Raw genomic sequence first — 24,906 nt, forward strand, 5'->3', positions numbered from 1 at the left:
CCAGTCACACTGGCGGGAGAGACGCAGGGGGTCCGGGCGGTGGGCAGCGGCCCCAGTCACACTGGCGGGAGAGACGCAGGGGGTCCGGGCGGTGGGCAGCGGCCCCAGTCACACTGGCGGGAGAGACGCAGGGGGTCCGGGCGGTGGGGCGCGGGCGGTGTCTGCTGCAGCCCTCCCAGCGAGGGGGCCGTGAGTGGAGTTGGTGGGCTCAGACCTGCCTCGGGGGCAGCTGCGCTTTGCCCGGTCCAGCCCCGCAGAGCGCGGAGCCCCAGCTCTGCGCAGGGCAGCAGCCTGGACTGGCGCCGGCCCCAGGGCGGGGCCGCCCGGTCTTCACAGATGAATTTTGGGAGGCAACCTGCACGTCTGTGTTTAATTCGATGGATAGTTATTCGGCACCTGCCACGCGCTAGGAACTGGAAATGCAGCAAGGCACGTGACGCTCACTCCGTGTGGCGGGTGAGCGGGCGAGCAGTGGGTGTGGGGTTGCAGCGGCCGCGTGCTCTCCGGGAAGGGAGAGGAGGCTGTGGAACAGGGGCGGGCCTGATTCTCGTGTTAGAGGTGGCGGGGAGGGTGGGGCGGGGAAAGGTGTCTCTGAGGAAATGACTGAGACCCGAAGGACAGGAATGAATGGGCATCAGCAGTCTGTGGGGTGGTGGGGGGAGGCGCGGGGCTAGCACGTGAAAAGGCCCTGTGGCAGGGAAGGTACTGGCGAGTCTGGGGCGGTGAGGAAGGCCATGGACTGTGAGGAGGGGAAAGGCCAGGCCAGGGACAGCCACAGAGGACCACTGGGCGTTCAGAATTTCCTCACAGTGCAGGAAGCAGCCTCGGAAAGGATGTCACCATGATCTGACTTGCATTTTTATACATAAAGACTGTTACGGTTGGTGGGAAGGAAACAGGGGGCTGGAATCCAAGAAGAGAGGGAGCTAATATTTACGTACCATGTGAAATGACTTTGCAAATATTTCTCACGTGAGCCTCACAGCGGGCCTGTTGTGGTTGGGTGGGGTGGGGGGACATGGATATTCAGCTGCTCCAGAACCTTTGTTGGAAACACTCTCCTTTCTCCACTGAATCCGCTCTGCACGTCGGCCGTCTGCTGTGCGGCTCTGTCCGCGGGCTGTCTGCTCTCTGTTGGCCCAGAGTGTCTTAACCCTCCAGCGCTGCCAGGTCAGACAGTGCCGGTGTCCAGCTTTGTCCTTGCCCGATCTCGCAGGCATTGCTGTCCTTGACCCGCCTGATGCCCAGTGCTCGAGATCCACCGCACTACAGATTTTGTGGTGTGTTTTGACCGTTTCAGAAGGGAGGGCAGCCTGGCCCCTGTCGCCCACGTTGGTTGGACGCAGAAGTGCCCGTGACACCCCTGTGGGCACCTGTCCTCTGCCCCTCCGCCAGCTCAGCCCGCATGTCCTTGACTGTCTTCTCCAGGAACCTTGCCCTCTGCTTATCACGGTTGCCTGCTCCTCCTTTTGCTTTTCCTGTGATTTCTGGGAGAATTTCCCAGAAATTCCCACCCATCAACACTGCTGCACTGGGTGTTGAGTTTCCAGCTCGTGAACTTTGGGGGACACGTTCCAACTGTAGCAATTTCTTTAATTCCTTGATTGAGTTTTCAGCAGTATTACTGTTTGTGCTTCCATTTGGGCGTTCAATTCCGAAACCATGTTTTTCATCTAGAAGTGATCTTTCCTGGTCTCCAGTTGTTCCCATTTTATTTATGAAAGATCTTCTCAGATGTGGCTGAGATTTCCAGCTTCAACATTATTGTCTTCTTTCTGTGTCTCAGTCGGTCTCAAGCTGCTGTGACAGAACTCCGCAGACTGGGCAATTTACAATGGATGGGAATTTGGTTGCCTCACGGTTCTGCAGGCTGGGAAGTCCAAGAGCGTGGCACCTGTGTCTTGCCTTCGCGCCATGTCATCCCATGGGGAGAGAGTGAGAAAGGGAGAAGGAGCAAGTTCACTTTTATGCAAACCCACTCTTGCGATAATGGCATTAATTATGCCTCTTAAAGTTCCCCCCTAAAGGTCCCACCGCTCAACACTGCTGTATTGGGTGCTGAGTTTCCAGCTCATGGACTTTGGGGACACATTCCAACCATAGCAAGTGAGGTGGAGTTTGTTTTGGAGTATCCATCCTAAATTTCTAAGAGTTCTTAAGTCTTGAGATGGTTACACTCAGTGCGTATTTCTTAGAAACTTAATGTTCCTAGATTGGGGGTACAGCTGCCTGGGACCTGCAGCCGAGGCAGCCCTGAGCTTTGGCCACAGCCCCCTGAGCTAGCAGGGACGTTGCCCACTCCTCTGACTGCAGTGCTGCCCCTTGGACGCCACTGCACAGCCTTCCTGCCTCTCCCCTTGGCATGTTGGCCGCCTACGTCAGGGCAATGTGTGTGCTCTGCCCAGCCTCTCTGTGTCCAGACATTGGGCCACTCGTCCTCCGTTCCTGACTCCCCATTCTCCATCTCCTGCTTAGAGTTCCGGGAGCTTTTGTTTGGGACTCTTCTACCATCTTTCTGGGCAGGCCGCCCCTTTGTATGCCTCGAGCCACTGGCTGCTCACTCACTTCCAGCCCTTTCTGGCTGCACTTTTTGAAGAAATTCTTCACTATCTCTCTGATCTAGTTAAGGCCTCTTCCACTGTTTTTCTGCAAGGATGCAGATTTTTCCTGCTATTTCTGTATTTCTAAAAAATGCTTTCATTAGCAGATTGCAAGGTGGCAGTGGGGGCGGCAGGGGGAGAGGGAGCAGGACACGAAATTGCCTCCGTGAACCCTGTCGGGCTGGTCTCTGGCCGTACACCAAAACTGCCTCTCTGCACTGGAGGAGGGCTAATCATTTACTCTTAAAGTTAAAACCCTCGGGCTTGCATTTCTGGCATTTTTGTAGCATGATACCCGAAGAGGAATGTATTTCTTTAAATCACACTTCAGCGTATTCTAAACAGGATGAAGAATTTGTACTTTTGTCTACAGATTAAACAGCAGAAGAGGTGCTGGCGGCGGGTGGGGGCCACGGGGTGATGATTTTATAATGAATAGCAGAGCAGCGGCTGCGGCAGGCGGCGCCCGGGACTCCAGGTCACGCCGGGAATGGGAGTGCAGCAGAGAGCCTCGAGGTTCTGGGGCTTCCCAGAGAGTGGGAGAGCCCGGCTGTCAAGGGCAGAGCCGGCCCGGCCTGTCCGCTGGTTGGAGCTCTCTGCCCTGGCATGGACGTGCCACAGGCTCCAGGCTTGGTCTTTCGCAGCTCAGGAGATGTGATCTCCGAAGCTGCCTGTGGACTGGCTGCCCTCGTGCCATCCTGCCGCCTGCTGCTAGCCTCGTTAGCATCTCATTAGCACCTTCCCCAGATGGCAGGGTGGGGAGACAGGACTGACATGGAGACCAGACTGCTTGGCAGAGAAGCTTCTGCGCCTCTGCAGGGCCTGTTAGTCGCAGGGCTCTGTCCCTTCTGCCCCTCCTGACCCGGTGCCCTGGGAGCCTTCTTCTTCCTTTGTTGTGGTTGTCGCTGTCGCTGGTGCGGACTATTCTTTCTCCCACACGCTCTGTGGGCACCGGTGCTCTTGCCACAGCCCAGCCAGGCCCACGCGGAAGCCCTGAGGCAGCAGGGGGTACAGCAGAGAAAGAGCTTAAAATCACAGGTGCCATGCAAGGAGATGGATGGGAGGAAGTTCTCAAACCCATGTCCCCGAGAATTTGGGAGATAGAGTCTCTAAAGCTAGTTTGTGGAGCAAAGGGCCAGGCAGTCTGGTCTGCCGATTGGCAGGTTTGGGGCGGAACCACAGGGGTGCGGAAATTGTTGTCTTTGATGAGTCATTTGTTGGGTGGGGGGTCACAGGACCGGCTGAGTCAGGTCCTCGGTATGGGCCCTGCGTCAGGGCGGGTCTGGGCGGGTGGGCCATTGCACCGGGCCTGGAAGGCGTCTCAGAAACCAGCCTCAGGTGTCAGGAGGGTGATGTTATCCAGGGGAGCGGTGAAGACGCTGAGGATCCTCATGCCCGTCAGCCAGGTGACTCCCGAGTGGCGAGCAAGTGCAGGGAGCACGTAGGGGACAGTGTCCGGCTATAGATGGATTTCCACACCGCAGTTCCCGCCTGCGGCCCTTTGTTAATTTTCTAAAGGTGGTTTCACTCTCCCCCGATAGCTAGACACTCAGGCTCCAAGCTAAGTTGTCTCTCTTTACCCGAGTGTCAGAGAGGGGCAACATGGGATATGCATGCTAACTAGTCTTACATGTTTTTGCTCCTGAAAGCTCAATTATTGATATTCTTGTATTTAAAATGCGAATCACATGAACTCCCCAGGCAGTTCTGGGGAGGCAGAAGTTTTGCATTTACAGTTTTGACATGGCCTTTGCAAAGCTCATTCAGTGTTCACTGCCACCAGCAGCAAGGGCCGGGTGGGACTGTGGGAGGCACATTCCCTAAACATCGCAGGCCCCTGGCTTTCCTGCTCCCATGAGCCACATTTGAACTGCCTTGCAAGCGTGACTCTGCTGTCTGCTTCTGCTCACGCCTTCCTGGGGCTCTGTGCCCTGGGGCAGGGCCCGGCTCACCTCTGCAGCCCCTGCCCCACTGAGCTCCAGCCAAACAGGACTTTACCGCCCCTCGCTCTGAGCCCTCGGCCTGGCATCCTTCCCCCACAGCTCCATCTCCCTGCACCCCCGGGGCTCCTGTGATACCTCCTCCTGCAGGAAGCTCTCCCTGACCCTCCTGTCGCCCTCCCTGTCTGCTCTGTGCTGCCCTTGCACTTTGCGCAGACGTCTCCTCCAGACCCCGGGCGAGCCGGCTGCATACTTAGGTGGGAGCAGTCTGTTGTTTCCCCCAGACCATTGAGCCACTTTGCTTGGTACTGTAGCTTTCACTTTGAAATTTCTGTTCAATGGAGTCAGATAATAGATTCTTGCTCCCCACCCAGCTCTAGATGCTTGTGAGCTTCCATGCACCCTTTTTTGACAATATTGTTTTCAAAAAAAAAAAAAAAAGTCTAGCACTCTGTGGCTCACTCCCATGTCAAGGAGTGTAACTGGGGCTGTCTCTTCTAGTCCATTCCTGTCTGAATGCACCACATGCCAGCACCTTCCCCCACCCCCAGCTCGTGTTGTGAGCGTCCCATGTGACATGGGAGAACTGTGCTCGGCACAGGGCAGGGAGGGAGTAACACAGCCGGGAACTCCAGCCGGGTGGGAAGCTGCCTGCAGCTGCTGTAAAACCACGTGGCCTGTCTTAAACACCCCTTCCCGACTCAAGTGCCAACGTCCTTAAGTGGATAAACAGTTCTGAACTGGCCAATGGGACACACCTAGCCTGCTACTCACTGGTTGTCAACAGCCTTGCCCCTCCTGGATGCCTGTATAGAACCGGAAAAGGGTCTTCCTCAGGGAGGACCTGTGTTTGCTGCCTCCTGGTTGTTGAGGAGCCACCAGGAGCTGAGCTTCTAGAAGCTGCTCAGGATTTCTAGTGGCAAAGGAAAATGATCGAGGCAGGATGGAGTTGCCTTTAAAGAGATGCCTTAGTCCTAAGTCTTCAAGGATCCTTCGGAAAACGGGGCCGAGAGACACATGGGGCCTCCCCGGGAGCGTGTGAGGAATTGCAGTTGGGTCAGCACATAGTCAGGACAGCAAAGCCTGTGGTTCAGGACAGAGCTACTAGACACCAGTGTGTGTGAGGCCCCCTGGCCTGGGTGCATGGAGAGGCTCAACCCCTGGCCAGCTGTGTTGGCAGTGTGTGCAGTCCAGGAAGGGTGGTAGGCCGTCTGCCTAAGCAGCAGTAATGTTGGGGACCATGGTGGGGAGTATTCCAAAAGGCCCCTGAGGTTCCCATCTCCTGGTTATTTAATCAAACACTAATCTAGGTAGTGCTGTGCAGGGATTTTGTTAATGTAGTTAAAGTCTCACACCAGTTGACTTTAAAATACAGAGAGTATCCAGGTAGGCATGGCCCAAATAGACAAGCCATTTACAAGCAGAAACTTTTATCAGTCAGAGAGATTCGAAGCACAAAAAGGACTCCATAGGCCATTGCTGGCTTTGAAGCTGGAGGGTCACCAGCTAGCAGCTGTGAGTGGCCTTCCGGCATGGCCCCAGCCAATAGCCAGCAGGACGCAGGCACTGCAGCCCGACAGCTGCAGGGAACTGAACTCTGCCAACAGCTGGCACAGAGGCTGATTCTTCTCCAGAGCCTGCAGGTAAGAGCCCGGCCCAGCCAACACCTTGATTTTGTCCTTAGGAGACCCTGGGCGGAGAGCCCAGGCAACTGCGAGCTGCTAAACAGGTATTGTGTTCCGCTGCTGAGTTTGCGGTCACTGGCTACCTGGCACCAGGAACTAACACGGGCACCATTCTGTGTGGGGCAGCAGCAGTCCCTGGGCTGCGGGGCATCCCCGGAGGAGTAAGACGTGGGCCCCGCCCTGAGAACCTCACGGCCTGTCATGACCAGGAAATGCCGGGTGTAGATTTGAAATGGGAGGGCAGGGACACAGAGGAGATAATTGTGTCTTCTCGCTGAGGAACGTGTGAAGGAGAAAGGCTTTCTGTCTGGAGTAGAGAGAGAAGGGGAAGAAGAAGGACTTTCTCATGCATTTCATGTTGTGATTTCACCTTCGCATTGATTTCAGAAGTACAGCAAGCTGAACTTGTGAGTGTGGCTCCTGGGCAGTGTTAGCCTTGGGGCAGTCAGGCCAGAGCAGGATGATGGACAGCCAGCCGCTGCACCTGGGGCTCTCAGAAAGCACTTCTTTGGAGGAATGGAGCTTTCTGACTCTTCTCGAGTGTAACTCACACTTAGAGAACTGGTCTTAAAGCTACCTGAGTTTCACAGCCTTCTTGGGGTGGGGTCCCCTTCTCACTCTGATTCCCTCTTTGCTACTTGCAAAGAGTGACCATGTAGGTAGTACACATAATCTATCATCCAAATCAGGGCACTTTGAGAAGGAAAAGAGGCTCCACTGACAACTATGCTAGGACAACAGGCAAAAGCCAGACTGTCTGGGGCAAAACCGGTGGGTGTGGTCACTAACCGTGGCTGCCAATCCAGTGACCCCACCCAAAGGTAGATGCAAACCCACTGCACTGAGTCTCGCAGGCATGGCCGAGACAGGCGGGAATGACCCAAAGGGCTCTACTAGATCAAAAGGAGAATCCAAACAGCAATAAACAAACACACAGAAGGAATTACCAGAAAGAAAGAAAGAGAGGGAGGGAGGGAGGAAAGAAAGGTCCTATTTTCTCAGTCTAGGTTTCTGATCCTGACACAGCCACAGCCTGCCACAGTCCCCTGCAGATGGCTGACCTCCTGTCCCCCTCAATGCCCATCTGCTTGTTTGGTGGGTGCGATCTTATTTTCTCCTTTGGGGCGTCGTTCCCAAGCTTCCCAGAGCAGTCTCTAACATGGAAAGCACAGGCTCCACCGTCAGCAGCCCCTTTTCAAACCCCGGCTCCTCACGGCTCAGCTGGGAGACACCTGGGCTGAGTGACTTAGCGGGACCGGGTGTCAGTCCCCTCCCGGGAAGGACACAGCCTGGCAGGGGTCCGGGAAGGGCAGTGTTGGGAGTGTCCACCCTGGGTGCCCACAGAGTGTTCAAGGATCCTAACTGAACCTGCTAAAAGTCTGATTTTCATGATGACTGCACCCCAGCAGCTCTGGGCTGACGGCTCCTGCGTCCCTTCTCCCTGCGTCACCTCGGGATGTGGCCACGGTGGCCCACGTCCTGGGTCATTACCCACATCATACAAGACGCTGAAATGCATGGGGGATGTTCAGAATTCCTGGTCCTGGCAGAGCTCAGCGAGTACAATCAGCGCCCCGTCCCCGATTCCAGCCCCATCCCTGCTTCCCATCCCAGGCCTGTCCTGTCCATCTTTCCCGTCCTGTCGTCCCATCCTGTCCCCGCTTCCCATCCCAGGCCCGTCCTGTCTGTCCTTCTTGTCCTGTCGTCCCATCCTGTCCCCGCTTCCCATCCCAGGCCCGTCCTGTCATCCCATCCTGTCCCCACTTCCCATCCCAGGCCCGTCCTGTCGTCCCATCCCGTCCCCACTTCCCATCCCAGGCCTGTCCTGTCCGTCCTGTCGTCCCATCCTGTCCCTGCTTCCCATCCCAGGACCGTCCTGTCTGTCCTTTCCGTCCTGTCATCCCATCCTGTCCCCGCTTCCCATCCCAGGCCCGTCCTGTCCATCCTTCCCGTCCCGTCGTCCCATCCTGTCCCCGCTTCCCATCCCAGGCCCGTCCTGTCCGTCCTTCCCGTCCCCATCTCCCATCCCAGGCCCGTCCCATCCTGTCCCCGCTTCCCATCCCAGGCCCGTCCTGTCGTCCCATCCCGTCCCCACCTCCCATCCCAGGCCCGTCCTGTCGTCCCATCCCGTCCCCACCTCCCATCCCAGGCCCGTCCTGTCATCCCATCCTGTCCCCGCTTCCCATCCCGGGCCCGTCCTGTCCCTCCTTCCCGTCCCGTCGTCCCATCCTGTCCCCGCTTCCTATCCCAGGCCCGTCCTGTCGTCCCATCCCGTCCCCACCTCCCATCCCGGGCCCGTCCTGTCCCTCCTTCCCGTCCCGTCGTCCCATCCTGTCCCCACTTCCCATCCCAGGCCCGTCCTATCCGTCCTTCCCGTCCCATCCTCCCATCCTGTCCCCGCTTCCCACCCCAGGCCCGTCCTGTCGTCCCATCCCGTCCCCACCTCCCATCCCAGGCCCGTCCTGTCCGTCCTTCCCGTCCCGTCGTCCCATCCTGTCCCCACTTCCCATCCCAGGCCCGTCCTGTCCGTCCCATCCTCCCATCCTGTCCCCACTTCCCATCCCAGGCCCGTCCTGGACGTCACTACTTCGCGCCCGTCCCTCCGCCGCGTAGGGCACCGTCCGGGTTGTCGCATCGCAAGCGACAGCGCCGGTGCTGGAATCCAGGCCGGGTTAGGTAGGCCCCAAAGGGCGATTTACTGGTGCTAAAGACTTGACGGGGCTTTTTCACTGTTATATATTTTCACTGCGTCGCTGGAGTCAGTTCCATCCTCTCAGAGCCAATTCTCCATGAAGCTCGATCACCGCCGCTGAAGGAGCCACGTTCAGATCCCCTAAAAGAGGAGAGAGTGGGGAAGGCGGCAAAGGTCCCGTTTTTTTGGGGTTTTTTTGCCTGTGGAAAACTCTGATTGGCCCAGCTGGATCATGTGCTAGTCTTATGACCAATCACTGTGGACAGGGAGCGGGCGAGGTGCTGTGATTGGCCCAGAGTGTGTGAGGCGCCTATCCCCTCCAACCAATCACTGTAGCCAGGGAGGTGGGAGCTGGGTAAGAAGATGGCGGCTCCTGTTTCGACTGTTGTCATGAAGGGCGACGTGAGAGCTGCCCTGGGGGGGAGAAGGCAATGGGAGATGGCGTGAGAGGTGCCCCTACGCTGCGCTCTGCCCATCGGGAGCTCCCTTGTCCGGTTTGGGATTAAGTTGGTTTGTCTGCGCCCTGTGGGCTGATGTGTCCGTGCCCTCGGCCGTTTTGGAACACCGGCTAAAATGGCGGAATCTGAGGAAAACGCGGCCCCAGGCAGCGGGACGCCGGGGCGCAGCTCGGGGCTCCAGGGCGTGTTCACACGGCGTGGGTTCCCGTCCCCAGGCGGTGGTTTTTCCTGTGTGCACAGCTGTCCCGGTTCCGGGGCCAGCCCTTTGGGAACGAGAACACGTTGTCGCCGGGACGGCGGCCCTGCGCCACGCGGCCCTGGAACCACATCAGATGCCGCGCATCCCGGGGCCGTCTCTTTGCTTTGCTTTTGTTCCTAATCCTTTTCTCTTGTTTTCCTCCCTGGCTTTCTTAGTTTTCCTCCTTTTTCTTAACCAAGATAAGATGTTTTCAGTTTTCTTAAGGATTCTTTTGGTGAAACAGTTCTGATTTATATTTGTATTCCTCCCTGTAGCCCGGGGAGCATTTTTATGTGCACAAAACCTTCTTTTGTGTTCTCATCCAAGAATAACTTCTGATCCTTCTTTTCAAAAAAGTTACTACCGACCAAAATAACACTTAAAATTCAGCTTACTGAAAACGATTATAGGAGGGCCCTCGGCCCTGGAAAAAGGTGCTCTGTTTTGGAGTCTTTACGATCGTTCTTCTGAAGCAAGAGTCAGCAGGTACTTTCTTTGTAAAGGGCCAGATAGTAAATGTTTTAGGCATTGTTGGCGGTAGGGTCTCAGTCACAAATACTCAGCTCTGCCATTGTCGTATTGAAAGTGGCCATGGATGATAAATGAATGGACATGGCAGTTTCCCAATAAAACTTTATTTACAAGAACAAGTGGTGGGCCAGGTGGGCCAGGAACTTCAGGCAGTAGTCTCCTGGCCCCAGTTATAAAGCATTTTATGCTTTTCAACTGTCTTAGGAAAATAGAGTTTAAAACGCTGAGGTGGAGTGGGTGAAAATAATTATTCTCGTTTCATGTGTGGACGGTAAAGTTATCTATGAGCTTTGGAAGTTTACTAAGTTGTTGGTATTAACAGCCTTAAAAAATATTCTCTGTATTTGATGCGGTAATTCCATGTTGAGGAATCCATCCTACGATGGTTTGGATTTTTTTTGTACCTAGATGTTCACCACAGCACCGTCTGCCATATGGAAACCTGGGAACAACTTAAAAGTCTAGCAGTAAATTATCTACTCAAAATAACATGAAAAGAGCCTTTACAGTGAGGTTTGTGAATCCCTATGAGTTTATGCTAAGTGACGTGAAGTGGAAAAATATATACCAGGAGACCTCAGTTAATTAAAATAGAGAGCAGGCATTCATAGAAAAAGACCGACAGGAACTACACTAAATGTTAACGGTGTTTTTCTCTGGGGAAGATTATCTGGGATTTTTACTTTTTGAGAGAGTATATGTGTGTATGATTTTTCTTAAAAGACTGTGTTAGTTTTAGAATAGAAACAAAAAGCACATTAAGGAGAAAAATCAGCAGATCAAGTTCAGCCCGAGGCAGTGCTCTGTGCATCATTCCTGGTGACCTGGATGTCCCCCTCCCTGGAGACCGAGGCAGGGCTGGGCAGGCCCTAGACTTGAGGCCCTCCCCGCATGTGGCTCTCCAGGCCAGGAGCCTGCCAGTCACTCGTACTCTAATTCTCTAAGGGGGTTCATTGGCCTCTAACATGAAAGCTTTCGTATGTTCACATAACTCTCCAAAGTGGGAACGTCTGATCCCATTTTCCAGTTGAGGGAATGGAGAGGCAGAGAAATTGAGTGACCTGTTCCAGCTCCCTCCTCGGGTGTATAGAGGAGTGGCTTCTGGGATCCCTGCCACCGTTTTTCATTTAAAGTAGCATACTTACTAATTCATTAGCTCGCTAATGGTTCTCTTTTGTACATCCAGCCCAGAAGGATATCTGCTTCCACAGCTTCTGGCGATGTTGGAAGTTTTCCGGGACTTCCTTGACAAAGTGCCCGTTGTGCAACTGGATCCCGGTGCTCTAGCGACCCGGTCCCAAAGCCTCAGAGAGAAACTCGTCACTCTGTGCTGAAAGGCGGACACTGATAGGATGTCTAGGATTCAGGCACTAGATTCTCCCTGAATTCAAAGAACAGGGCGGTCCTCTGTTAGAAAGTTGTGATCCGGCGGGGCTGTTCCAGTGTAAAATTCCAAAGGGAGCAGTCGTAGGTGACCTGACTGCAAGTTCCCAGGTGCAGCGGGGGCTGCCCTGGGGGGAAGAGCATGGCCGAATCAAGGAGGGGGAGCCGGAGAGGGGGATGTTAGGTGCAGGTGGGCCTTCCACAGGGGCACTGAAACCATGTAGGATGAGAGCAGGTCCTGGGGTGACGAGAGACTGCGGTGCTGTGCTTATGTCCAAAACAAAGGAAGAGGAGTGACCCACAGCTGGGAAGACTGCAGGAACAAGGAGGGGTGGCAGGTGAGCAAGGATGTCGTGAGTTTGGCAGGAGCAGGGGGTTACAGAGAGCAGCCAGTGCAGGTTCGGGAGGGCTCTGGGGCCTAGGGAGGTAGCAGGCCTAGCCCGACCCCACGCATGTGGGACGTGGCAGCATGCGCCTCCTCACCTCAGTGAGTGTGCTGCCAGGAAGCAGGAGGGCAGGCTGGCTTCTGTAGAGGCAGGGGTTGAGTGGAGGGGTTTCTGTAAGGAGCTGGGATGTAGGAGTCGGCTTATTTCAGAGTGAGCATTCTGGAGGGCACCCTGGGGGAGACTAGGAGGAGGGGAGCAGGGGCTTCAGTCGGGTGAAAAGTCCGCAGAGCAAGGTGGCAGAATGGCTGGTAGCTTAGGCGCTGGCCAGGGAGAGCAGGATGGACTCGTGGTGGGCCCAGCCCAGAGACGGCTGTAGGAGAATGCGTCTTTTCCACCCAGTGGGTGAGCTTGGGGTGGGGGTCGGCCTTGGCCGGGGTGGACTGCGCTGTGGGCGTCTGCTGGGAGCTGGCGCTGAGAGTCAGAGCCCTGGTGCTGAGCAGAGCCCAGGCTGCCGGGGCTCTGGGCAGAGGTTGGACCAGGGGCAACACGAACAGCAGTGAGGTCTCCGTGCTCGCTTCTCTCCCGGGAGCGCCAGAGCGAGCAAGCCCACAGCAGCTCTGCGGGCTGAGACCCACCCGCTTTCCATGACGGCGGGGTTCGTTGCCCAGTGCCGGGGGCCAGCCTCTTGCCTTCACACATCTCAACTGCTGTGACATTTGTCAAAAATCCAGTTGACACACAGAAGGCAGGCGTGTGTTCCTCCCAGAGGAGCCAGGAAAGGGGCTCCTGTGCCCACGGAAACCGGAGACGCACGCGGAGAAATAAACGCCGCAGCAGTTGTCTCTCGGGGTCGTGGCAGCAGATCATGGAAATGTGTTTTTTCATTTCCTCATGTTCCACCACCCATGTGCTTCGCAGCTGTGATTTATTTTCAGAGCACACTTTGGAATCTGACAGACCCTTGTGCTGGCCTGCTTCACAGCTGAAACCATTTGCCATGTGGCGGATGATGAAGCAAGCGACAATTTACACTAACACGGCTGTAAAAAGATGCCGTCTGTGAGGGAGACAGGCAGGTGTCAAACCTGGGGCACAGACGGCACCAGCCCTGCCAGAGCTCCCGGCGCACTGAGCCGGCCTCTCCGCGGAGCTGGGTTCTGGTCTGCACGTCCTGCTTAGGGATGCGCAGCGTGGCGAGCATGGCCTTGGGCGAAGGCTGCCCAGGCCGAGTGGCTGCAGCTGGCACAGAGAAGAGAGCTGACCAGGCGAGGTCCGAGGCCACAGGCGCCTAGTTCAGAGCGACAGGGCTGGCCCTGGAAGGCGCAGCACGATGGGGCCCTGTGTCCAGGCAGGCCACCGCCCTGTCTTGCACGCACTTTCACTCCCCGGTTTGGAGCAGGGGGATGCAGGCTTGGGGAGGGTGTCTTCTTCAAGACCTTTGTGATCCCAAATGGTAGAAACCTGTTTGAAACCCTGTGGACCACAGAGGGGTGAGTCTCTGGTCATTCTCTCACTCCTCCTTGGCTTTGTTCTTAAGGCTTGTCTCAGATCTGGTCTAGTGTAGTCTAGTGATCCCTCTCTCCCACTGGGATGTGATGGCCTTTGCCTGTTTAATTCTTTGTGCTTAGCTCAGTGCCTCGAGTATTGTATGCGCTGAGTAAATGTGTGTTAGCTGATGGCCAAGGGGACACCTTGGTGAAGTTGTGACAAAAGCAGGAGTCAGGCAAAGGGAGGGTTGCTCAGGGCAGAGTCAGCCGAGGGAAGGCCCAGAGATGAGCAGGGGAGAGCAGTGCAGTGGGAGTGGTGAGTCGGTCCTCTCGGCTGGCCAGGCCTGGCGCGTGGCGGGGAGGCGTGGGGTGAGCAGGCCGGACCTTGGAGGCGTTTTGTGCTGGGCCGTGCACTCGGATGTCACTAGCCACCAAGGGTGGAGAGTGTGAAAGGTTCTCGAGGAGGAGTGCTTCACGGGCCTCTGTGCCGAGTCTGCCGACGCTCACGCTCCTGCCCGCCTCCCGTGTGCGAGTCAGTCTCCCGGGTGCTATGTCACAGCAATCCTGAAGGCAAAGTCCTCTCTTCGTTCTTGAGAAGGAGATACCACGGACCAGCGAGGCCCTGTGCCTGGGCTCACATGGGCGACAGAGCCATGATCGTTTTTGTGTTCTAAGTAAGGAATCCCGATGGTGATAGTGTTGCAGAGGATGCATTGAAGGGGGCGGGACCGCAGAAGGGATGGTGCCCCGTTGCCGCCGTCCACGAGGAAGTGCCGTGAGGACGGATCTAGGGCGGCAGGGACGCGGCTGGAGGAAGTGCACAGGCCAAGGGATTGTGGGAGACAGAATTGCCAGGTATGGGTGGCTGATCAGACGCTGGAGTGAGTTTTTCCTATTCTTTATTTAACAAGCATTTATAGAGCACTTTTTGTGAGTCAATTACAGTGTTGGTTACTTTGTGTTAATAATGTTAATGCATCTCATGGTCACAAAAAGCCACTGGAGAGAAGTACTGTTATTATCTTCACAGATGAGGGAGCCGAAGCACAGAGGTGTTAGGTGACCTGCCCAGGGTTGCACAGGAGGTGCGGGAGGCTTTAGCTGGGCAGTGGAGCGTGGGTCTGAGGAGCGGTGGCACCAATGGCAAAGACAGAGAACTACGGAGAAAGGGCCGTTTTTGAGACAGGACAGATCCGTTTCTGGATCTGTGGAACGTGAGACGGCAGTGAGGTGCCGGGAAACAGGTGGGCGCACGGGAGCTCCCGTGAGAGGTGTGAGCATGTCGGGGAAGAGATGGTTCCTGACGCTTGTCGCAGGCGGTGATGCAGACTTTGCCACAGGGAGCCTGGGGGGGGCGTGCTCTGCGACAGGGCCCTGCAGAGGGCAGAGAGTGGACCCAGCTCGACTCCAGCAAGCGGAGGTGTGTAGCCGAGCGGCAGGGTGGGGCCGGCGGGTGGATGTGTGCTGAGGGAGCCTGGGGTGAGGTGGAGTCTTGCTGGACGTGCCGGACAGAGTTCTTGCTGGCAGCAGCCGGGGTGGCAGATACCACGGTGGTCAGATTCCAAGGATGGGGGCTTCGCCAAACTGACTCAACAGGATTCTTGCCCGAACTGGATTCTGAGAGGACAGAGAGGAAAGCCCAAGGTCAGGCCTCGTCAGGCAGGGGACTCAGAGGAGCTAAGAGTTTTGGGCAAAAGAGAGAGACTTTGTCAGCCTGAGACGGACATCTTGATCTCTTCAGCACACAGAGAGGGCACGGTGGAGTCGAAAGAGTCACCGAGGGTCCCTGGGGGACAACAAGAGAGACAAGGGCCAAGGCCCCGCCCTGGGGATGCCAACTGGGCGTGGGGGTTGGGCTGAGAAGGAGGGGCTCACTGTGGCTGAAAAGCTGCAAAGGACAGGCCGGAGACAGTGGTGTCACAGGGCAAGAGTGTTCCCAGACAGAGGGACTGGGGGTGGGGCGGGGGCTGAAGAGTGTTAATCGGATATGGCAACAGAGAGCCCCCGTGGCCCAGGCCAGAGCAGTGGCCGGGGCTCCATGGTGAGCGAGGCAGGCTCTGGTGGCTGAGCCGTGCAGGGGAGGCAGGGGTGTGGACGTAACCGCCTGGCTGCAGGTGGAGAGAGGGGCAGGAGCTCCAGGGCCAGAGAAGACCTTTGGTTTGTTTCCCCTCAGATGAAAGGGGTTTAATGCCGCAGGAAGTGGGCAGTAGGGAGGGGAGAAGTTACAGGCAGGTGGGTGGGAAGAGGTTTGTTGAGGGCACACAGCCCCACTGGGGAGGGGGATGTGCTGAGCTCTGGCACTTGTTCCTCTGAGAAGGGGGCAAGGTGGGAGGTGGAGGGACAGGGACATGTGCAGATGGTGAGGAAGAGGAGGGACTCGGGGGTGACGTCTGGACTCCCGACTTAGATTCTGTGTGGACGGCAATGCTCTCACTGGTGTTTGGGGAGGGTTTTGGGAGATGGGGGTGAAGCTGCCTTTGGGTGCACAGTCTGCCGTGGTGGCGTGGCCTGGGGCTGACCGATGGGGCTGGTGCTGGAGGTGTAGGCGCAGGGTCATTGGCATGAGGCGACCGTCAGAGCCTTGGCCTGGACAGAGTCATGCAGGGGTGTGTAGAACGAGGAGAGAAGATGGCTGAGGACGAGCCTTGGGCAGGAAGGGGCCCAGAAGGGAGGATCGGGTGCTGTGGGAGCCAGAGGGGGAGACGTTTGGGAGCCGGCACTGTGGAGGTGCGTACTGCTCAGCAAAGCAGTCGGACAGAGTAAAGGAATTTAGATTTAGACCAGCGAGGTTGTCAGTGACCTTGCCAGGTGCCGTTTACACAGAGTGGCAGGGGAGAAGGCTAAATTGGAGCAACTGGAGGTGCTGGAGCCCCACAAAGCAGAGCCGGCAAGTGCAGCTTGCACTGGTAGAAAACAAGCCGTTGTGGACTGTGTGTCTCATCACTCAGGAAGTTTCCTGCCAAAGGATGCTGGGAATTCCAAGAAATACACAGTCCGCACAGCCCCGCTTGTCCTCACGTGGCAGCGCACCTGGAGAGAGCTCTCCCCTACCCCCTTGTGCATGTCCCTGTCCAAGGCGGAAGCTCACAGGAATGTCCTTCTCTGTCCCTTAGGCCGCATCTTGGACCTGAAGACGGGGACGGTGAAGAAGGAAGGGCAGCAGTCTTCCATGAGGATGTGCATGGGCTCCCGGCGCTCCTTCATCTGCAGGATGAGGTCTGTCCGGGCGACTGTGGGGGCGGCACTGTGTGGCTTGCTCCCTGCCGTCCCCAGTAAGAGCCTTGCCTGCCTGCTGTGGTCACACGTGCCGACTCGGTTTCCCTCCAGTGATCTCATCTTCTTGACCTCGGCCTGTGAATATTCAGGCTCCATGGTCTGGGCAGGACTCCATCCTCTTCCTCCTGTCCCACAGTGTCTGCCTTCCCGCCCTTTTCTGCCCATCTGAGGTCTGTACTGGCTTGTCCACCGTCTATCTGGACTCTGCCTGTTCTCCAGGCCCTTCTCCAGCCCAGCCTCTTGAAAGTTACACAGTTCTCACCACGCTTTACATTAAGACCGACTGATTTTACACTTATTCTTACATTTCCTATGAAAACTCACACATTTTTAATTGGTCTCTAACTGTTGTGTTGCTGATTGATTTTTTTTTTTGAAACAGAGTCTCTCTCTGTACCCTAGGCTGGAGTGAATTGGCCTCAGCTTAGCTCTTTCTTAGCAACCTCAAACTCCAAGGCTCAAGTGAGCCTCCTGCCTTAGCCTCCAGAGTAGCTGGGACTACAGGCACACACCACGAAGCCCAGCTAATATTTTCTATTTTTAGTAGAACTGAGGTCTCACTTTTGCTCAGCCTGATCTCGAATTCCTGAGCTCAAGCAATCCTGCCATCTAGGCCGCCCAGAGTGCTGGGACTATAGGTTTGAGCCACTGCACCCAGCCGTTGATTGATATTTTGAGTGTCAATGTCTTGGCTGCATGAGTAAGTTATAACACCCCGAGGATGGGGGCTTTGATTTCCATCTCTGAGCCTCCCTGACATCTCGCACAGTGCTCTACATGTACTTGGTTTATACATCGCTGTTGAAGAAATGCAGGAGGGACTGAACTTTGGAGTCATCAGGGGAGGTTAGCTGTGTCCTCAAAGAAGAGAGAGCCAGGATCTTGGACCGTCTAATCCAGTTCAGCACCCTTGTGGTTTCAACCCTGTGGCCCAGAAGGACGGATGGCATTAGCTGCAAGGTGGGCCGTGCGGGGTAAGAGTAGAGTCGGTCTGGGCCGTGGAGTTCACGAGGCAATGGCAGGAGGTGACACCGCTGGCACATTCATGTGTTCAGTTACTCAGTTGCTCAACGAACTTGAGTCGAGGGCCCGCCGTGCAGGGTGCTGTTCAAGGTTCTGGGTGGTGGGTGCCAGGTCAGACAAGGTCCCTGCCCGCATAGAACTTCATTTCCGTGGGGGACACACGACAGACCAAAGCACTGTACGGGCTGTCGGGTGGGAGTAAGCGCCATGGAGGCAAAACAAAACAGCTGTGAGAGGGGTTGGAAGTAGCAGCTATCGCGGATGAAGGGAGGGGAAGGCCTCGCTGATAAGGTGACTTCTGAGCAGAGAAGGGAAGGAAGGAGGCGAATGAGGCCAGGGAGTGTCTGGGAACGTCCAGCACCAGTTGGGGGAAGAGCAGGTACGAGGCCCTGAGGCTGGAATGTCACTGGTGTGCTCGGGGGATGATGAGGGGTCGCTGTCTCCAAAGCAGGCTGAGTGGGTCCAGGTGGGGCGGGAGCACGCAGGGTGAAGATGGCCAGCAGGTGTTAGGTCATGCTGACTTTGCTAGACTTCCGCTTTCACTCTGAATGAGATGGGAGGTTGCTGGAGTTTGATTGTAAGAGTTATAGGTTCTGAACAACATTTTTAAAAAATTGCTCTGGTGTTTTGTGGAGAGTAAGCCTGCCAGGGAAGGAGGGTGGAGTGAGGAGGCTGTTGCAATAGTTCCGGTGGGACACATAGTGACAGCGGCCGTGGTGGAGGGTGCTCAGGCCTGAGCGCTCAGAGGTAGAGCCAGGCCTGGGGGGAAGAGAGAAGTCTGAGGTTTTGCCGGCGATTGGAGAAATGTAGTCACCATTTCCTGAGGGGGAGAGGCTGTGGGGGAGCTGGTTTGGAGTCAGGGGAATGTGAATACCGAGATGCCTATCTGATGACTACGCATGTAGACAGGTGGACGTGTCAGGTGGACGTGTCATTCTGGAATCCAAGGGAGGGGCTGGGGCTGGAGACAGGACTCGGGCACTGCCGATAGGATCGGTATCTAAGGCCTGGAGAGGAGGGACGTGCGAGCTCACCTGGGAGGAGGGTGTGAACGGAGGGTCAGAGTACTGGGCCCTCAGCACGCCTGCCTCGGGGAGGCGGGAAGGACTAGCAAGGGAGCCAAGGCAGGCGGGGGGGTGCAAGAGAGGGCGGGGGACGCTTCTGGAAGGCAGGAGGGGTCCACTGCCAGAAGCTGCTGCAGAGGCCTGGACGTGATGCCTGGGGACTGATCGCCAGATGCAGGGGGACAGCCGCCCTCCCGCCTCATCGTTTTCCGGGGACCGTGACTTGCTGCCCAGGTCTCTGTTGGTACCAGGAAGTTCCAGACAACAGATCCTTTGCAATAAGGACACATTTCCCTAATTCAGAGTAATCTTTTAAAGCAAGTGCACTTTGTTAGACAAAATCTTAGCCTAGAGGCTGGTTCATCCCCCGCAACCAGCGAGGCTGCCTGTGTTGAGGGAGACCGGGCTCTCCCACTCCAGCCGGGCCTCAGAGCCAGCACAAGCCTTTTGCTCCCTTTCACGAGAGATGGCCCTGCAGGGGTCTGAGCATAGCTGCTCTTTCCTCTGGGCGGCTCTCTCTGGGCTGGGCGTCTAGGATTCTTCCAGAAGGCATGGATGAAACCCCTTCCACCCCCTGCCTCAGGCTCAGGGTGGTGCTGAAGGCTGCACGGATGCAGGGTTGGGTTCCTCAGACTGCAGGCTGCACGGATGCAGGGTTGGGTTCCTCAGACTGCAGGCTGCACGGATGCAGGGTTGGGTTCCTCAGACTGCAGGCTGCACGGATGCAGGGTTGGGTTCCTCAGACTGCAGGCTGCACGGATGCAGGGTTGGGTTCCTCACACTGCAGGCTGCACGGATGCAGGGTTGGGTTCCTCACACTGCAGGCTGCACGGATGCAGGGTTGGGTTCCTCACACTGCAGGCTGCACGGATGCAGGGTTGGGTTCCTCAGACTGCAGGCTGCACGGACAGAGGATTGGGTTCCTCAGACTGCAGGCTGCACGGATGCAGGGTTGGGTTCCTCAGACTGCAGGCTGCACGGATGCAGGGTTGGGTTCCTCACACTGCAGGCTGCACGGATGCAGGGTTGGGTTCCTCACACTGCAGGCTGCACGGATGCAGGGTTGGGTTCCTCACACTGCAGGCTGCACGGACAGAGGATTGGGTTCCTCAGACTGCAGGCTGCACGGATGCAGGGTTGGGTTCCTCACACTGCAGGCTGCACGGATGCAGGGTTGGGTTCCTCAGACTGCAGGCTGCACGGATGCAGGGTTGGGTTCCTCAGACTGCAGGCTGCACGGATGCAGGGTTGGGTTCCTCACACTGCAGGCTGCACGGATGCAGGGTTGGGTTCCTCAGACTGCAGGCTGCACGGACAGAGGATTGGGTTCCTCAGACTGCAGGCTGCACGGATGCAGGGTTGGGTTCCTCAGACTGCAGGCTGCACGGTTGCAGGGTTGGGTTCCTCAGACTGAAGGCTGCATGGACAGAGGATTGGGTTCCTCAGACTGCAGGCTGCATGGATGCAGGGTTGGATTCCTCAGACTGCAGGCTGCACGGATGCAGGGTTGGGTTCCTCACACTGCAGGCTGCACGGATGCAGGGTTGGGTTCCTCAGACTGCAGGCTGCACAGTTGCAGGGTTGGGTTCCTCACACTGCAGGCTGCACGGATGCAGGGTTGGGTTCCTCAGACTGCAGGCTGCACGGATGCAGGGTTGGGTTCCTCAGACTGCAGGCTGCACGGTTGGGTTCCTCAGACTGAAGGCTGCATGGACAGAGGATTGGGTTCCTCAGACTGCAGGCTGCACGGATGCAGGGTTGGGTTCCTCAGACTGCAGGCTGCACGGATGCAGGGTTGGGTTCCTCACACTGCAGGCTGCACGGATGCAGGGTTGGGTTCCTCAGACTGCAGGCTGCACGGATGCAGGGTTGGGTTCCTCACACTGCAGGCTGCACGGATGCAGGGTTGGGTTCCTCAGACTGCAGGCTGCACGGATGCAGGGTTGGGTTCCTCAGACTGCAGGCTGCACGGATGCAGGGTTGGGTTCCTCAGACTGCAGGCTGCACGGATGCAGGGTTGGGTTCCTCACACTGCAGGCTGCACGGACAGAGGGTTGGGTTCCTCAGACTGCAGGCTGCACGGATGCAGGGTTGGGTTCCTCAGACTGCAGGCTGCACGGATGCATGGTTGGGTTCCTCAGACTGCAGGCTGCACGGATGCATGGTTGGGTTCCTCAGACTGCAGGCTGCACAGTTGCAGGATTGGGTTCCTCAGACTGCAGGCTGCACGGACAGAGGATTGGGTTCCTCAGACTGCAGGCTGCACGGATGCAGGGTTGGGTTCCTCAGACTGCAGGCTGCACGGATGCAGGGTTGGGTTCCTCAGACTGCAGGCTGCACGGATGCAGGGTTGGGTTCCTCACACTGCAGGCTGCACGGATGCAGGGTTGGGTTCCTCAGACTGCAGGCTGCACGGATGCAGGGTTGGGTTCCTCAGACTGCAGGCTGCACGGATGCAGGGTTGGGTTCCTCAGACTGCAGGCTGCACGGATGCAGGGTTGGGTTCCTCAGACTGCAGGCTGCACGGATGCAGGGTTGGGTTCCTCAGACTGCAGGCTGCACGGATGCAGGGTTGGGTTCCTCAGACTGCAGGCTGCACGGATGCAGGGTTGGGTTCCTCAGACTGCAGGCTGCACGGATGCAGGGTTGGGTTCCTCACACTGCAGGCTGCACGGACAGAGGGTTGGGTTCCTCACACTGCAGGCTGCACGGATGCAGGGTTGGGTTCCTCACACTGCAGGCTGCACGGATGCATGGTTGGGTTCCTCAGACTGCAGGCTGCACGGATGCATGGTTGGGTTCCTCAGACTGCAGGCTGCACAGTTGCAGGATTGGGTTCCTCAGACTGCAGGCTGCACGGACAGAGGATTGGGTTCCTCAGACTGCAGGCTGCACGGATGCAGGGTTGGGTTCCTCAGACTGCAGGCTGCACGGATGCAGGGTTGGGTTCCTCAGACTGCAGGTTGCACGGTTGCAGGATTGGGTTCCTCAGACTGCAGGCTGCATGGACAGAGGATTGGGTTCCTCAGACTGCAGGCTGTACGGATGGAGGATTGGGTCCCCCAGACTACCTATCCCCACCCTGCTCAGCGACAGGGCAAGCTGGCAGCAAGACCATCAGTTACATGTTCTGAGTGACATTTTTTCTTTTTTTTCTTCCTTTGCTTTTCTTTTTTTGAAAATAAGTTGCTCCAGTGCTGTGTGGAGAGTGACCTGCGGGGAAGAGCAGGGTGCAAGTTAGGAGGCTGTTGAAATAATTTTTTCACTCCTTTGGTATCACTGTCCATCCAGGGACAAAATGCCATCAGTTCACATAGTTGGTCCCAGCAGCTCTGTCCTGCAGTGTTTTGGTGGACACAGGAAGTGCCTGTCCTAGCTGGGTGGGGGTTTGGCAGAGCGCCAGCGGTATGAATTCTTAACTGCATCACCTAAGCAATCTCCTTAGGAATAAATCGATCGGAAGGTCGTCGTGTACCATTTTTACTAGTGGCTTGTAATGCCATTGTCACTGCCTCATCAACCGACTCCAGGCAGTCCCCCGCCCGTCCTGCAGTCCTTCCAGGGGCGCACTTGCTTCAGGTTGCTTTTAGAAGCGCCAGGCCCCTGCTGTCTGGATTATCTGAGAGGTGGGCACCACTGCCATCTGCTGAGAGCATCGCCTTCTCCCCCAAGTGAAGCAGCTTAGTTTCAGCAGGGCTGTGGGCACGGTCTGGCAGGAGAGGCAGCAGGCCATGCCCACGTCCCTGGGCAGCAGTGTCGTGGCTGATCCTGCTGTGAGAACCACACTAGTGCCGGCAGCTGTCCAAGGACTAGTACTTTTGCTGTATTGAAAATTAAGACATCAAGGTGTTACCTGCGATGCAGTTGGGAAACGGAGATATACCGAAAGTGTGGGTGCATGTATCACGCAGCGGTCAGTGCCGCCGTGGTGCCGGCTTGCGAGGCTCAGTGCCCGAGGGTCTGAGAGGCCCCTGAGAAGGGAGGCAGGAGAGTCCTCCCTGAATGTGCCGCGTGACGCCTCACATCTCCTGCCTCTCGAGAGGCGCCCGCAGCAAGACCTGATTCCAGACCTGTCATCCTGCCCCACCCTCTCCTCTGCCACCAGCGGGCCCGGCCTGGTTCTTCCTCTCGCCCGAACCGTGTGCGGGAAGCAGGGAGTTCCCACAGCTGTGATGCTAACACCAGAGAAGAGTGTTCTCTCTACTGTTCATCAACGGACAACATCTGTTTTGAGTTGATGTCGCTGCTCAGGCCAGAAGGGACACAGTTGCTGTCATCACCCACTTCTCTTGTTTCCCGAAAGCCACCCAGTTCCCCTGCAATGATCTGCAAGACGGAGCACAGCCAGAATTCTCCTTGAGCCTCCTGTAGGTCTCGGGCTTCTGGGCTGGGCCCTGTCCTGTTCTAGTGTGTATTTCCGTGTGTCGTACTTTCTTTTGGCAATCAAAATTCAGAGGCACGCAAGCCTGCTTCCTCACCATGGTGGGAAACTAGCTCTTGGTCACACCTGCACGAATGTGTGCACGTCAGTTAAGGCCCATCTACTTGACTGTAGCGCTGTATGTTTTATAAACTTGCCTGGTCTTCACTCTTTCTAACACATTTATCAAACCGTAGGTGTGGAAATGCTCCTTTGGACCACCTTCCTCTGAACAGGATAACCACCATGAGGAAGAGGTTCAGGTCAGTGCCCCTTTCTGGTGTGTGCGTGGGACCATGCCAGCAGACAGCCAGGGAACCCCACCCGGAGAATGCACTAAGTATAGGGAAGACCAAGGGACCCACACATTGGGTGGTGGTGGCTGAGGTGAAAATGGGGAGGAGGGGGGAATTTATTTGGGGCTTTCAGACCATGTGGGAGTAGGGAAAACAGGATGGTGGGACATCAGGATTCAAAACCACAGAGGCAAACCAGGGATCCTAGTGGCCGAGGTGCCAAAGGAGTCGCAGCATCCTTGCCTCACCCTTGAGTGACAAAAACAGCTTCACGAATGTTCCTTCTGTAGGAACGGTCTCGGCCCCGTGAAGGAGGGAGAAGCCCAGTATGCTGTCGTCCACTGCACAGGCTACATCAAGGCCTGGCCCCCTGCAGGTAGGCGGATTTGCACCTGTGTTCTGAGGCTGGGTGCTGCTGACAGTGGTATCCTGTTAGAGATGTAGTCTTATGGGAAGAGGCAGGAGAATATTCTTATTTTCTTTTATAGTTAGAACATAATGATCATTGTAATTGGAAACAGTCCTGCTACTTGAAACAAAGGTTTCTAAAAAGCTAGTTCTGCAAAGGTGATTTGAGCCTTAGCAACTCATTGCTAGGTTCTGTCACCAGACCACTCGGTGATAGTGGCAGTTTGAAATGATAGTTGTGCCCAAGTCATTAGAGCAACACAGTGAGTACCTCTTACACTCACTAGGTTGGTTAAAATAAAGGACAGGTAATAACCAGTGTTGGTGAGGATGCAGAGCAACCAGAGCCCTCATACATTGCTGTGCAAACTCTTAGCATATCAATTATATTTATTTTAAAGTATTTTTATTGTTTGCCCTAAGTTTGCAATTTACCTTTACAACTAATATAAATCTACATTCAAATAATATTTACCACTTCATGGGGAATACAGACACCTTACACTCTTACACTGTTGCTTACACTCTTACACTATTGCTGTCATTCATTTCACTTGTCCATATGCTATCACAGGCGTCCTCAAACTATGGCCTGTGGGCCACATGCAGGTGTTTTTGCCTGTTTTAATTCAAAATAAGATGTGTGCAGTGTGCATAGGAATTTGTTCATAGTTTTTTTTTTTTTTTTTTTTTTTTAAACTATAGTCTGGCCCTTCAACAGTCTAGGGACAGTGAACTGGCCCCCTGTTTAAAAAGTTTCAGGACCCCTGCACTGTCATCACACAATGCACTGTTACTGTTATTACTTTGAACAAACAGATACCTATTAGATCACTCTTGCTTTCTTTTTCTCCAAAAAGTTTCTGAGTTTCTGACCTATGCCATATTCTTCTTCCTGAGGAACTTATTTTAATATTTCTTGCAGGGCAGCATTACTGGTGATGAATTCTTTGTTTTCATTTTTTGTGGAAAGTCTTTATTTCTTCTTCACATTTGAAGGCTTATTTCACTTGATATGG

The 24,906-nt window shown here is 55.8% G+C and overlaps 1 protein-coding gene across 4 annotated transcripts in view; it reads left to right on the forward strand.

Moving 5' to 3' along the window:
* Positions 1 to 24,906, forward strand: part of ARNT2 (aryl hydrocarbon receptor nuclear translocator 2) — a 172,190-nt gene that overhangs the window by 82,935 nt on the left and 64,349 nt on the right. For all 4 annotated transcript variants that reach the window (XM_012752049.3, XM_012752028.2, XM_012752035.2 and 1 more), the window contains exons 6-8: positions 16,514 to 16,616; positions 23,381 to 23,446; positions 23,770 to 23,855. In XM_012752049.3, the coding sequence (XP_012607503.2) occupies positions 16,514 to 16,616; positions 23,381 to 23,446; positions 23,770 to 23,855 (255 nt within the window). The remainder of the gene's footprint in view (positions 1 to 16,513; positions 16,617 to 23,380; positions 23,447 to 23,769; positions 23,856 to 24,906) is intronic.

The sequence above is a fragment of the Microcebus murinus genome, chromosome 7, assembly GCF_040939455.1.
Source record: "Microcebus murinus isolate Inina chromosome 7, M.murinus_Inina_mat1.0, whole genome shotgun sequence".
NCBI classification, from domain to species: domain Eukaryota; kingdom Metazoa; phylum Chordata; class Mammalia; order Primates; family Cheirogaleidae; genus Microcebus; species Microcebus murinus.